General features: G+C 42.4%; 1 protein-coding gene across 1 annotated transcript in view; it reads left to right on the top strand.

The window, feature by feature from the left end:
* dlgap2a (discs, large (Drosophila) homolog-associated protein 2a) overlaps nucleotides 1–15,756 on the top strand; it is a 61,020-nt gene that overhangs the window by 16,392 nt on the left and 28,872 nt on the right. Inside the window, exons 3-5 of the mRNA XM_047341816.1 lie at nucleotides 6,849–6,917; nucleotides 8,075–8,234; nucleotides 9,022–9,238. Of these exons, the coding sequence (XP_047197772.1) occupies nucleotides 6,849–6,917; nucleotides 8,075–8,234; nucleotides 9,022–9,238 (446 nt within the window). The remainder of the gene's footprint in view (nucleotides 1–6,848; nucleotides 6,918–8,074; nucleotides 8,235–9,021; nucleotides 9,239–15,756) is intronic.

The raw sequence follows: 15,756 nt of genomic DNA, 5'->3' as shown, positions 1-15,756 counted from the left end.
GCGGTGACCTCAGTTGTTTTGATAATAAATAAAGGTTATCCAGGTAGTCATGCAAATATTGAAGGACTTGCAAGTTACAGTAATATTTACATACATCCAGCTCTATTAATAAAAATGCGGCTTAATTTATGCTTCTTTTATTAGAATATTGGTGTAAATAGAGTGTGTGTGTTTCCATCCTCTGGAGTCTCTCCTGCCAGTGGCATGATAGAACGGCTTATACAGCACAGCTTATACAGCTCAGTGCACACTGACACTATAATCAAACACATTTGGACAACTTCCTCTTCTATCGTTAATCGGTTAATGTGGTATAAACATTTTTCTATCAATACAAGATATGATATCAGAATTATCTTTAAATTAAATATGATGAAAGGTTAAATCAATATTTGGCTTGAGAGAGAGGGAGAAAGGAATAGAGGAATACTGTCTACTGTGGTTACACAATCACAAATGGCTGAGAAAATGCATGTAATTGTGAAAATGGACCATATAACAACAAAGTAACACAATGTGAGAGCAGCCTGTTTGATGTCTCTTCCATGCAGAGCAATACAGGCTGCGTGAAGATAGACCCTAATAAGCCACTCCGCTCTTTCTGTCTCTTCTGTTTCCGGTCTACACAAAACCAGAGGAGAATAATGGGACATAAATTATAGATATTATGCAAATACGACCTTGTGTCTGAACTCTGTGTAGCGGCCCACCTGTGACAGACACACATCTTTAGTATGTCACAGGCAGACATAGAAAGCACCTGTGATTCACATGCTGAGTAACACTGATGATTCCCTCACTCTTGCTGTCATATCCTCGTCTCTCACATAGCTGACCCCATGCTCACTGCACTTCAGCAGAGATTTTGAAATTGCTCCTCTCACATATAGACTTTCTTCTACTTGGAAGCCCCTAAACCACAGCGAGCAACAACCATTCGATTCGCTTAGAGATTGGTGCAAGCAAACATACAAGCAGAATTAATGATGAGCATTGTGTCATGTAGAGGTGGAAAAGTACACACATTCGTAGAAGTACAGATACTTGTGTTAAAAGCGACTCGAGTAAGAGTATAATTACTGATTCAAATTTACTCAAGTGAAAGTATAAAAATATGGGATCTGAAATGTAGTCACAATATAAAAGTTAAAATAAATTTCCCCTCTGAAGGTCATTTCTTCTGTGCAAAGCAAACTGAGACTCATGTCACATTAGTGCAGTTCGAAGACAATTTCCCTGAAACCACTTTTATTTAAAATAAAATAAAACACAATATACTACAAATAGCAATAAAAGATTTTTGAGCATGAAAATAATCCGGGAGAAAATATGTACAATGTGCTGAATGATTTATTTTTAATACGAGGACCAGGGATGTTTTGATGCTCTGCTTGTTGTTGATGTTGTGGACATTATCAGCATGTTGTTAGTCCTTGTCACGGACATACGCACTGCCCCTCTTCTCCCTTTCTAGTCTTTTATGCTGTGTGTGATATGCACTGACAAACCAAGAATTGTCTTTATTATGTTTCTCCGTCTCGATGTTGGGAAGGCGTCGCTCGATGATGTAAAATACAACCAAAGGGATGATCTCCTGAAATGCATATAACAAAAGTAATGATCCTGCTGTGAAAATCTAAGGAGTAGACAGTACAGATATTTGTGTTAAATTGTGGGGAGTAAAAGTAAAATGTTTGGACGTAAACTAACAAAAAAAATATACTCTAACAAAGTATTTGTTACTTTCAACCTCTGGTGACGTGCGTCTGCAGGATGGAAGAGAGCAGAGATCCACATCCAGGGAACCGAGTGTAATCTCAGTGGATATACTGTACAATGATAAATCGAACGTTATGGATTGAGATCAGGCGGCGTGATAATGATATTCAGTCACAGAAGATGCAGTCGTTTGGCCATTGTAGTCGCTCTTTCTCATTATAATGTAACGTCTGAGGCCGCCACTGTGAAGTATGCTCCTTTTTTTCTTTGACGTCTTCCAAAGCCTCCCCGTGACAATTCATTGTGAATAGCTGCAAACAGTGAATGATTTATGAGGATGCAGCAGCAGGAAGGGCTATCAGTAGCAGTTATTGTACTCCAAGGCCCCGTCTGAATAATGGCTCTCTCAGTGGTTCTACTGAGAGTCTGCTGAAAAGACTAGCGTGGATCAGGCTGTGTGGCCTGACTCTGAGCCTATTGACAGCAGTGGCATTATCATCGAGTCAGGGGGAGAAGGCTTGTTGTGTGTCCCCAAGGGAGACGTTACTGATGAGTCCTGATACTCCTCTGAACCCACTCTAAGAAGGCAATAATATGGTGTCTTTCCTCTTGGATTAAGATGGAGACATACTTGGTCTCTTCCTCTGCTTTTGTGCGTCTGAGATACCCAGTGGTTGTTGTTTTTTCTGATTGGGACCAGTTGAGATTGATTTGCTGCATCTCCGGGCCAATAAATCAGCCGGGTCGATATTAGACAGTTTATTAGCTAATGGAGTAAAACGTATGTGTTAGATCGGCTTCCTCCCACTATCTGGAAAGGGAGCAAAAATATGAAAATATTAAGCCAAAATAGAAATGACCGCTGCCATCTTGCACATTTGTCCCCAAAGTCTGCGCAGTAGCGATTGGAAGGTGGAGCCGGGGGAGCGAGGTGGAGCCGGGGGAGCGAGGTGGAGCCGGGGGAGCGAGGTGGAGCCGGTTCACGCACTTGACCAATCGTGAGTCAGTCTCAGCTTTCAATCATGATTTTGAAACCCATAATTACAGCATCAAATAACTAATGAAATCCAAATTTACAGGAAAAAATATTCCCCATCCATTAACGTAGAAGAGGGAGGATTAATAACTTATTCTGCAGCCAGCCACCAGGGGTCAATCAAGATGCCTTTGCTTCACTTTTTGGGAGTTTCTTGTCCATGTGTTTATACAGTCTGGTTGATTTGTTTATACACTCAAATATTAGAATGAGAATCTCTATGTACCAGTCAGGCTGTAGATCAGTGTATCTTCAATAGACAGAGATTTATTTTTGATAAAAGTGAGTGCAGCAAGAGGTGAATCTCTGAATAGATTTAATCGCACCAAAAATCAGTTTATATGAAAGAACACACTCATGTTTGAAATATACAGAATTCCTGCACAGTCTTGTATATGATTAGATTAGATTAGATTGTTCATAGTACTAGTCAGGTCTCGACCTTAGTGCCTTAAGAAAATGTATGTTGTGATTTGTTGCAAGACAAATAAAATTAAAGTGAATAGAATTGAATTAGAGTAGGCAGCACGGTGGTACAGTGGTTATCATTGTCACCTCAAAGCAAGAAGGTTCTTGGTTTGAAACCCAGTTGCTCCTCCCTCAGTCCAAAGACATGCAGATTGGGTTTAAGGTTAATCATAGATACTAAATTGACCATAGGTTGTTGTTTATTCTGTATATTTGCCCTCTGACAGGCTGGTGACCTGTTCAGAGTGTACACCGCCTCTCGCCCAAAGTCAGATGGGACTGGCTCCAACTCCCCCAGCGGTATAGATAATGGATGGATAGATTAGATGGATAGATACCCGACTATCTCGTCATTTGAAGTTGGACTATTTACTGTTTTTATTCTTGGCACCACAGCACTATGGTCCATATCTAGATCTGTTTTTAGTCCACACCTTAGAGCCTCTGCGGATGCAGGTGACACTTGGCATGAGAGCTCTCGTACTATTATGGTTCATCTGGCTTTTTGGGATGGAATTAGATTGGATTCAAGACAGACGTGCCATAGGTTGGGTTTTCTCTGCACTTGTAGCAATTTGATGTCTTGCTGGGGCATTGAGATGGGCCAAACACAAATTTGACAGCGGCAGGTCCCTGAAGCAAATCACGTTAAAGTGAGAACAGGCTGTCAGGTCGTGTCCCCTCCATCTTTCTCTCTTTCAGGTGCTCTTACGTTGTCGCGGTTGACAGGGTTGTCTCTTTGTTCGTCTCCCCATTAAGGAATACGGCACAGAGCCCGCTGAGCCCAAAGATCCTTCACACTAGAAAGTTGGATGATGACTGTTTTAATTAATAATCAATTACGCCCACCAACCCCTCCCAGCCAAGAACCCCATAAGATACGAAATGTTTCAAGGACCCACTCATGTGTGCCCCATTTCCAGACCACTGCCACCAATATGATGATGTTAGAAATGAGTCAGCTTTATTAAAGGTCCTGTTAAACATGTTTAACAGATTTATTGACGATGAGCGTATCTGAATGACATGTGGCAGATTCCCCCATTAGCCATTAGCATGATGAGCCACTGCACCGTCTGTTATGTTTGATACTGGGTCTCATTGACACACAACCAGAGGAGAGAATCGACATCAGTCTCTTTAAATGACTGTGGCCCCGGCGTCTCAACACCACAAGCAATTCAATCACACCCATTTCTGGCAGTTTCTAAAATAACTCATGTTTGTTTGCCTCCCATCCATGATTAGCTTCTTGAATCACTATAATTAATCAAAGTTAACACCGGCAAAGCGTTCAATAATAATTGATTTGACATAATATAATTACTCATTCAAACATCACCGGGTATGAGCATTTCTGTCTCGCACGTCAAGGTCAAAGCAGGATTCCATTCCACTGATTTGTGGCTGTGTGAGACGTGTCCAGCATAGATAGGCTAATTTTCTGTTTTTATTATTCCACTTTTCATTCCACCACCGTGAATAAGTCAATGTTTGTGTCAATTTACTTCATTTTTTGATGAGAAAGCTTTGCAACTGTTTGTAAATGTCTCTTGATTTGTTTCGGCACTGACACAAAGTCAGTAGCTTGAAAAGAAAAAGTTGTGTATTTTCGTAAGAGAGAGCTTGTTAGGGCACTTTCACTCCGACCTTGTTTAGTCTAAACCTACACAACCAGTGTGAAGGGTGCCTCAGACCAAAAGAGGTGTGGTCTAAGTACGGATCAAATTAAACCACGGTACGATTTGTTTACAGTGCAAAAACTCTTTATTCTGACAGTTTGGACTTTTGGACCAATAGCATGAGGTTGAGAGAGCATTAAACTATAGAAGAAGAAAAAAAAGCGACTCTCAGGATTGCTTCTAGTCTTCGTCTCCAATGTTTGAACAATGAGGACGTTCATCAAGCACATTCAAACTAGTGTCAAGTACTGTACCTGAAGTTGATGATGCTGATAGTAAAACCATAGTGATTTTACAGTAGTAATGGAATTAAGGGGTTCAGGTACAGGTTCATTCATTTTCTCCAAAGACAACCAGCTGTCTACAAACAAATCAATGTCCAGTATAGGTAGACGCAGCCCACATAGGTGATGGCGACACATGTAAAAAAATTCTTAATTACAATGTGACATCAAAACTAACCAGAACAGATGTGAACAGTTTAACAAAGACATGGACCTTGGTGAAGAACATGGTGTTAAACATCATCAGTGTTAGTTTGTACATTTAAATTCTAGCCTCTTTTGATGAACAGAAGTTTTAGTTTGGGTGAAATAAAGACACATTAGTCTAGCTTATCTCATTTTCATCTTCACGGTATTTTGAGTCAATAGCTGTCACCATCTTACTGTGCAGTTACCATGGTTACAGGTGTAACCATCTGAGTCACCTCAATAAATCCAGTTAGCATTTCAGACCTCTGTCTGTTTGGACAGAATCTAATATAGAGGCGTCGCTCCTGCTCACCCAGGATCACTGCAGCTACAGGTGCTTGGTCCCCTCATAGCAGTGGGTCACTCTGGAGTCACTGAGATACTGTTCCTTTTCTGGATTTAGTTTGAGAGGAAACTAAAACTTATCATCTAACATCAACTTTATTTAGTGAGCATCAAGAGGACGGTGGACTTAAAATATTACTGCTGAAAGTTACTCCCTACTCCTGAGAGTAAAACTATAGCTGACTGAAAGTTACATTCATGTAATAGCCTGAAGGTTGTCCTGTTTCAGCTGTTCTGTTGTGTTGTGCATTTTAGGTGTATTTAGTCCATTTAGTCTAGTTTTAGTTTCATTCTGTTTCTTCCAAGAACAGGTAATGTTATTTTTATTTAAAGACTTGTAACTTTGCAAGACGATTCTTGTGCAACAGGTGAAGCCGTTAAATCATCTGAGCAATGTATATTTTCCACAGCGGAGGATGTTAAACAAATATTTTACGCTTTTGTAGAATTTACTTTCAAATTAACTTTATCATTTTAATATTGTCCCCTGTAGGCTTCAATATACATAAGAGACATTTTGCTGTGGTTTGAATTGATAAAACAGCCTCACTTCCCTCAGCCGTGGGTTAAATAAGCCTCAGCACTTATATCTTATCTTGTCAGCTAAAAGCTCGACTAAATTCATTGCTTGGGGAAGGACGTGAGGTAGTTTTTTTTGTTTTAACTCTCATTTGGCTCAATTAACCAAATATAATTAGCCACACAGGGAAACAACGGGTGGTGTGTGATGTCCTGTCACTGTTTTCCGTGCGCAGCTTTTTCATCATCAAGTGCTTTGTTATCATTTTTTGGTTGGTGCTGATGGGCAGTGTGTATGTGCATGTGTGCACCTACTTATAATTCACTCCTCATTCCCTGTGTGTATACGTGCGTGCGTGTGCTTCATTCAGAGGATGCGGCCTCGACCAGCCAATGCTTTCTGCTTTGTGAATGCAACCGCAACATTCTCCCACCTTTGTCGGTCACATGGTATCGCCCTAATGTTTGCAGCACTTTGGTGAAAACCCCCCCAAAGCAAGCATTCAGTGCAAGAGCCTGCTCCATTGGACCTGGTCCCAGTGACATCACATCCATCCGACTCCGAACTGTGGGACCCAGTAACTCTGTTTTCTTCTCTACCCGCAGCTCTTACCGCCTGGATAGAATCAACAGTGACATGCGTAACTACATCACCAATTTTGCTGCAGACTTAAGGTGAATACAGGCTCTCCCCCCCCGTCCCCTCACCTCCCTGTTGCTGCCATGTTGCAGTGGTCAGACTCGAACGTGGGCGCCAGCTGGCTCGCTGCCCTGCTGACACACTCGATACGGACGTCTCACAGAGCAAAACATTCAAGACCAGTCAGTGAGAGGTCACCTGGGGCAATCTGCACATACGAAGCAAAGCAGAAGGCACTTCCAAACACATTATAGATATGATTTCACTGCTTCACATTACAGCAGCATGGTATTTAATGACTTGCTCATTTTAACGATGAAAGCATCACTGTTAGATTGTGTGTTTTGAGCGATTAACCACATCATTTAAAATAGGATTTCTTCCCATTTACAGCTTCTCCCCTTAATTCAGTCTTAATCTCTGGATATTTCTGCTCTAGGACGTCTTTGGGTGTTTAGAAGGTTGATATTGCTTTGCAAATAACGCACAGCATCGCTACAGCGTGACAAGATGGATTGAGGGACTTTTAATCACGCTGGCATTTTCCTCGCTGCCAAACACCAGCGTTTATCTCTATAAAAAGCCCCACGAAAACTGCTTACTCATCCCCGCCTGCCATCACAAACAGATCTGACTGAGGGAATCTCACTTTGGTCGTCCTAACGTGACTCACATAGTATTCTTCAGTTTACTTAAAGCCCATTTCTCCCTCTGTGTCATTCCGTTCATCTTCTCTCCAGCGGATTTCTACCCAGTCACGGGTCTCTGAGCATCTCTCCCGCCCCTGCATGCTGGGGTAGCACATTCATTTGACCTGGCTGACACCGGAGTGCTCTCTGAAGTGCTTGCTCGTTAACTAGCTCCCGATTTGCATTTCTCTCATTTCCAAGCATTGATTAGATGTTGCAGCCCCCGCAGAAATCTTTTTAAGGACGCTGGCGGCGGAGAGGAGCAGAAAGAGGAAGGCACCCCTGTTGGAAGACACAATGTCATAACCAAGTCTACCTCTTGAGTTCCGGTTACCCAGAGGACGCCCGCTGAGTTTAATAGCACTTAATTGCTTTTGTCAACATGTTGCACCTCTCAGCCACTCATCCAACTATACTTTCTAATAAGTTCAATTATATCTTGTTTAAGAAATAATCACCATGACTGTCGTCCCACTCCCCACTCTTCCTCTCTCTCCGTTCAGTCAGAGCTACCACCTGCAAGCCGCCAGGGACATGCACCCCGGCATTGCCCTGGATCCCTCAGCCAACTACAACTCGCCCAAGTTTCGCTCCAGGAACCAGAGCTACATGCGGGCTGTCAGCACCCTCAGTCAGGCTAGCTGCGTTAGCCAAGTGAGCCAGGTGAGTCTACACCCTTTCAATTAGGAACGATTCCCGACTCCATCTCAAATCGATGTAAGGAAGAGAAGTGGTTCTTCCGCCGCAGAGGGCAGAGGGGCCCAGAGGAGGCCCCAGGGAATCTCCAGAAAAATATAATCAGATAATTTCACCACAGTTCTTCATTTAAAATCGATAAAAGATAGAAAATAATACTGTTGTTTGAGTATATTTCATAGATATGTTTCCAAAACCCACAAATGATTTTTTTTCATTTATTTATCAATTTACATGATAGATCATTGCACAATCTTTGGCTGTGCGAATTATAGAACTCCAGTTGTGGTTGTTGAGATATTTATCTCCCTTAAATGAGAGCGGTATTGATTTGTTCAGAGTCCTAAAAGCCCAACTAAACTCCCACTAATTCCAAACCTCAGTAAAACAAGATGTTTATCTTTGATTCTTGATTTCGCCAAATGAGAATGAAACGATAGTCATCACACAGCTTTCTGCTCAGTAAACAACCATGTGTAACAATTCAATGTCACACACACATCACATTATTGTTGTTTTTCTAGTAGTGTGGAAATGATGGAGTCATCTCTAGGCATCATTCAAAAAAATCTGTTTTGTGACATTAAATAAAAACATTTGTCATCGATTTCTCTGCTTCATTTTGCACCATTTCATTGAGTTTTAATCAAATTTACAGAGAACACTGTCAGGTTTTACAACTAAGCAATTAATATATAACAAAGAAATATTCCCATTAGCTTGAAAACGGGCTGATGGCTTCTGTATCTCGCAGGTGAGTGAAACAGAAATAAATGGCCAGTTTGAGTCGGTGTGCGAGTCGGTGTTCAGTGAGGTGGAATCCCAGGCCATGGAGGCCTTGGACCTCCCCGGCTGCTTCCGCACCCGCAGTCACAGCTACCTGCGAGCCATCCAGGCCGGCTACTCCCAGGACGATGACTGCATCCCCCCCATGGCCTCCACTCTCACCTCCACCATCAGAGCCACCACAGGTAAGCACAGATTAACCTACCTTGAATTTACACAACCTATAACATCCTGGATGTTGGGATTTGTTTGCTTGAGTCAAAGTGACAAACGGACACCAGAAGCTTACACTTGGCATTGTTGTGTGGTAATGGATGAATATAGAACAGTTAGTGCAAACCAGTTGTGCTGTCAAACAGCTTTGTATCTTTGCATGAATCACTCCTGTATGTTTCCATTGTTTTTGATGGAGGTCTACCGTAGCTATCACTTGTGAGCTGTACCAGTTCATCCTACTGTATTTTGGATACAGTGCTTCATCTGCTCATCCATTGGATGCATCAGAGAGTAAAGCAATGAACCCTATTGAAAATCACAGTTGGACATTATCTGAAATATCAGGTCATAAGGACACGACTGCTTTTTCTAAAATATATTGGCTGTGTGATTTTTTTTTTTTATGAGGCCACATGGTGACACTTGTGAACGTACTCACAGCTCTATTGCAAACTGGTGAAATTTCCAAATGCAAAGTTTGCATTCTTTATTTGTGAACTCAATGCACTGCACTGTGCTGCAGACACTCAAATATCACACAATACACTGTGAAATTTGTTTGCCCAGAGATTGTTCACTTCATAAAAATGATTTTGTCTTATTGCAAAGCTCATGTTCGCACACAATGAGATCTTATTACGAAGCTGCACACTATTGTGTCCAAACAATAGTGTGGATAATGGAAAATGTAAAGCTGGCTATGAATATATCGCTAACTGAAGTGTCCCACTGGTCAGTCACATATATCACATATGCAAACTTGCTGCAATAAATCTAAACCTACTTAGCTGACACATGCATTTATTTGTGGTACTGAGCCTGATACTGATTGTAAATTGTAAGCTGGTGGTGGTTTCAACAATTCCCATGGTTGCTGGATTCACAGAGGACATGATAACGTCCATGTACAGATGAAGAAGGTGGGAAGAAACGAAGACAGTTTCTGGACAAGAAGTCTGAGCGGATTCCATCTCTTCCCACACTAGATTCAAGAACTAAAAACAACAGTCAGCCTATAATAGGGAGGGTTAGAGGTGTGGACACCTGGAGATGTGCTTAATATCAATTCTTCATACCTATAAATGTTTGCTTACACTGCTTTCTCAGTCAACTTAAATATGTTTGCATTTTTAGGATGCCGAGTTTGGTATTTGATGGATTTGGCCATTATTTTGGACATTGGGCAGGTAGTGCTTTGAAGGAATCGATCAACCTGGACCTCATATTTTCAATAGGGTTCATACTATACTTCCTGATTTTTTGAGAAAATGTCTTGAAGCTTTGCTCATCTTTGCCTCTTTTCATTGCACAAAGTACATTTTGCTTTACCTCAAATGAAAGCAGAAGAGCATGCAAGGGTTGTTCTTACACCTCATTTATAAGAAATATTGTCCATTCTCTGTGATGTGTTCCGGGAGCTAGGAGCTTCAGCTTTGTGCATTGAAAAGATGTGAAGATTGCATGCTACAAATGAAGGTTGAGAAGGCAGTGTAAACCATTGATGGAAATGAGTCAAAATGGGAGCACTTTGCTTAGCACTGTGATTTAGAATAGTATTACAAATAATTAAAATCTTTACTCCACATCTTAGGTATAGAGATTAGTGAATTGGGGCCAAAATCATAACACTAGCATCCTTTCTTATCTTATTTTGACTCATGGCATTCAGTGCATGACTTCATGTTATTGCTTTGTGGCAATTAAAAGCACATTCTCTCCAGCTGCTCACACCTATGGTAATATTACAGATACATATTTACATTTGTCTTGCAGACAGAAATTATGTGCAGGAAGACTCTTGTTTACCTGACCAGACCAGTATACATGGGGATTTGGCAGACACAGCCCCTTTGGCACATGATGATCTAGGCTGCCCCATCAGAAGAGACAGGCTTTACCAACAAGATGACATGGGGGCTACCGCCAAACCTCTGTCTGGACCACCTGTTTCTCCAAGCCTCTTCAGATCACCAAGATCTAGTGCCCCAGAACGGCCGTCACCAATAGCCATCCAGGCCAGTATCAAAGAGTCAGCTACCTTGGCGGCAGCTATCAGCATGCAATGGAAGGAAGAGGTCTCTGCCATGCGTAGAGAGCTTGCTGATCTCAGGAAGGACCTTTGTAAAGAGCTTCGTGCTTTCAACAGTAATTTCAATACGTTCACGCAGCATTACAACACATGGTCTCCTCAGGGTGGCCAAATGACGGGTGGAGCTGGGGTAGGTTTAGGAGGAGGGGTTGGATCTGGGACAGGAGCAAGGGCAGGGACAGGTGGAAGGGCGAGTACAGGGACAGGAGCAGGGGTAGGGGTACGGACAGGGGCAGAGACAGGTGCAGGTGCAGGTGCAGGTGCAGGTGCAGGTGCAGGTGCAGGTGTTGGTGAAGGAGCAACAGGGGCGGAAAGACTTGGAACCTCTTCAGTAGATAGAGGGACAGGGGGAGCTCGAGAAAAGAGACCCCAAGTATCCAAAGTGTCTGTGGGGACCCAGGCCAGAAGCAAGGTCCTTGTTCGTCAGAGCACTGCCGATGCAGCCGTCAATTGTCCAGAGGAGAATGAGGAAAAGAAAAGTGCCCGTCGAAATCTGCCAAAACAGCTCTCAATGGACCCAAGCATTCTTGCCTGTCCACAGTCAATGTATGTAGAGAGTGCCATACCACTTTCTCTGGATCCAATACTCCCAGGCTCTGTTAGAACAGTCCAACTAGAGCTGTTTGACTTGACTGCTATTCCCTCCAGGGATAAACCACAACCAAAACCAGATGTACCAGATCATGCAATTTTAAATCCAACTGACATTGTCACTAATGATCCAGTCACAACTCATGGTGTGGTGCCACTTCTGTCAGGAACAGCCCCTGAAAGCCCTCAGGATTCAGTGACAGTGAAACAAGAAATGCCAATCACCCCACAACTAATAAATATAAACCCAGCTAGTGAGTCCCATTCAGATACTGAACCATCTCATTCTGATGTCATGGCATCCCAAGATATAGAACTAATTGAAAGAGATAAGATACAGCTACCATATCCAGTCCCTGTTCTTACTGTGTCTCCACCAGAGGAATATGAATATGGTATCATGTCAGATTCAGAATCTACAGATCCCAATGCTGTGGACCAGCCAGATCCAGTATATGAAGATCCCACTACTGTATCTATGCCATATTCAGGATTAGAAGATCCTGATCCTGCCGAATCAACAGAACCAGAACCAAAGCCATCAGACTTAGCCATAGAGTCTTCATCTGATGCAATGAATCCAGAGCCACTCGCAACCTGTGATGACCCTTCTAATCTTGATGCTGTTAGACCATGTCATTTAGAGACTGACATCAGATGTCCATCCATTGTGGTGTCAGAATACCTTCACACAGACTCTCCTGGAAGTCCAACTGACAGTGACACGAATCCAGATCCCATTGTGGTGTCAGAATACCTTGACTCAGACTCTCCTGGAAGTCCAACTGACAGTGACACAAATCCAGATCCCATTGTGGTGTCAGAATACCTTGACTCAGAGTCTCCTGGAAGTCCAACCGACAGTGACACAAATCCAGATCCCATTGTGGTGTCAGAATACCTTGACACAGACTCTCCTGGAAGTCCAACTGACAGTGACACAAATCCAGATCCCATTGTGGTGTCAGAATACCTTGACACAGACTCTCCTGGAAGTCCAACTGACAGTGACACAAATCCAGATCCCATTGTGGTGTCAGAATACCTTGACACAGACTCTCCTGGAAGTCCAACTGACAGTGACACAAATCCAGATCCCATTTTGGTGTCAGAATACCTTCACACAGACTCTCCTGGAAGTCCAACTGACAGTGACACAAATCCAGATCCCATTATCACCCTTCCAGATGATCCCCCTGACCCTCCCCCAGAGCAAATGATGCTGGTTTCAACCTTTGCTTCCATTTCAGAAGAAACTCAACCAAACACTGAGTCCCAAGACTTGGAGTGGCCACCCCTTCCAGAACCATTGGATAACACCACCATATATCACGCTGATCTGGTCCACTTTGACTTAGTCATGCTGACTTCCCTAGATCAAGATGATCTTGACTCTGTATTCATGGACCCTGAACCAGAGCCATTTGACCTGAATTATGACTCTCCTTCTAATGCTGACAATTTAGACCCACCCTTTTACCAGTCAGATTATTCACCCATATCCACTGATGACCCTTCCACGCTGTGCCCCTTGGATCCTCCACAGTTAACAGAATCCATCTGTTTGGATCCAGCCATGGACAATTTCCTATCCCACTTGCCTCAGGACATCGCCTTGGAACTAAACCAATTCCCACTTCCCCAGGTCACTGTTACAGTATCCCCTCCTAGTTCTGTATCCCCAGATACGTCACTGGAACTAGATTTTGGACCCACAAATACAGCCTCAGATCCTCTTTCACCAGATACAGATTCATCGCTACCAGATCTTGAAGTCACATCCTCAGTGGAAGTGGCACATGAGGAGCCAGATGATATTATAGTAGAGACACTGCAGTGTATGGCTGTGTACCAGGAGTGTGGGGAACAAATGGAAGAAGAGACCCCGGGTAGTCCTGAGAGATCGAGTGAGAGGGCCTTTCTGTGGTGCAGGTGGCAGAAGAGGGGTCATAGACGAGAATCAATGTACCGGAGTGCAAGTGTGGAACTATGGAGCGGTAGATACGAGTACAATAGTGCAGAAATTACATATGTATCTCTCACTCTGTGAGTTCGTACCTCGTTCTCAGCAGATGAAATGTAGCTCAAACTAAGTATATATATATAGTTCATGGTTTGTAGCTGCGAGCAGTGTGCAGATTTACATGTCATGCGAACATTGGCATTCAAGCAAGGACTTCCAAATTCATCAATCTGCATTGATATTATAGGTGAAGGACTGCATCGAGAGCAGTGAGAACCACGCGTCATGGACTGCAAAACTGTGATGAACGCTCTGATGTGGTGACTGAACAATGATGTTTCAGACACATTTACTGAAAGAAAAAAACTGTGAACTCCTCTGAAACAATCACTACTAACTTCCAGGACAAAACTGCCTACATCAGAGTACCTATTTGAATCACTTCATGCACTTGTAATGAACGTTCTTGTTCAGTCAGTGGATTACATCAAAGACATTTTACACATATTTTAAGAGACTCTTCTGGAGCTCTTGTTATAGGCTACGGACAAAATGGCCAAATGTATGCAAGGTCCAGGCAATCCTTGCTTTGCTTCACTTGTTTTGGGCTCTGTGTTTATTTTCACGCCAATGTGGAGTGAAGTAAATGTTGGCAGTTATTATATAACTTCAAGGACATTCTGTTTACTATGTGAGCTGCTGGGTGGACTCTGCAGTTATATAGACAAGTGAAATGATACTGTGGAATAGTGTTTGCACAATCGACAGAAAACTGTACTCTTTATTTGTTGGGAGAGAATAACTGAAATATAATTATGAACTATAAGAGTTATGGTATGTAGCCTCATAACCTCATTTTACCTTCATGCACATACACTGTACACACATCATTGCTGGACAATATGTATAAATACATCTATTTAAGTATACAAAAAAAATGTGATTACATGTGTCTGATAATCTGACGACAGTAATAACAGGCCTTGTTGAGAGGTGATATTGTATTTTTTATCATGAGATATCATCTTATTGCTCAGGAATCAAAGATTGAGAATGTAATACAATGGGGACATAAGTGTAATGTGATTAATTGAATCGTGTTCCTTCCTGAAAAGAGGTGTACATCTTTGTGTGGCTATTTTTCAAAACGTGACAAAAACTATGGTATATTGGTGCATGACAGATGGCCACAATGTTTTGTGCATTTCATACACGGTGCCTCACTGTACGTGTTTGGTTCTATTCATGGTTTCAGTTTGATAATCAGTGCAATGAACGCATCCTGCATACCACCGAAGACGCGGACTTCTGTTACCAGCATTGAACCGCTAAAGTCAGGCAAATCACAAGATGCATATCTGTGCTATCTGTCCAATTAATGGGCTCTGTATAGGATCCGCCACTGGAGCCTGGGCTCTAATAAAGTGCACTGGAACAAAAAGAATCTTTCAGCTGAACATCAGTGAGCTGCCAGAGAAGACCTTCTTCCTGTGTGTTGTTTTAAATTAAATCTGCGCAGAGCACTTTATGAAAGTTTGCTAAATTGACTGAATCTGAAAGGGTTCTCAAAGGGGAGGGAAGTTAATTAGGTTGTATTGTTTTATTCTTTACACTCGTTTCGCTGGCATACAAACGCACCAGCCTTTTCTTCCCTGGGCCGCTTCCACGTTTAACTTTGTGTTAGCAAAATTGTCATATAAAAGCAGCACATTTAACCTGTACTGCAGAGATGTAATGTTTATTCATAAGTGGTAGTCTGAGAATAAATGGCGTCAGGATTCGATCACGCCATGAGAGATACTGGTATATGATAACAGGTCTTTTTTTCTGCTGTGAACTGTGGA

The sequence above is a fragment of the Hippoglossus stenolepis genome, chromosome 10 (genome assembly GCF_022539355.2).
Source record: "Hippoglossus stenolepis isolate QCI-W04-F060 chromosome 10, HSTE1.2, whole genome shotgun sequence".
NCBI lineage: Eukaryota > Metazoa > Chordata > Actinopteri > Pleuronectiformes > Pleuronectidae > Hippoglossus > Hippoglossus stenolepis.
The sequence above is the reverse complement of the archived record's forward strand: the minus strand, read 5'-3'. Positions and strand labels throughout refer to the sequence as shown.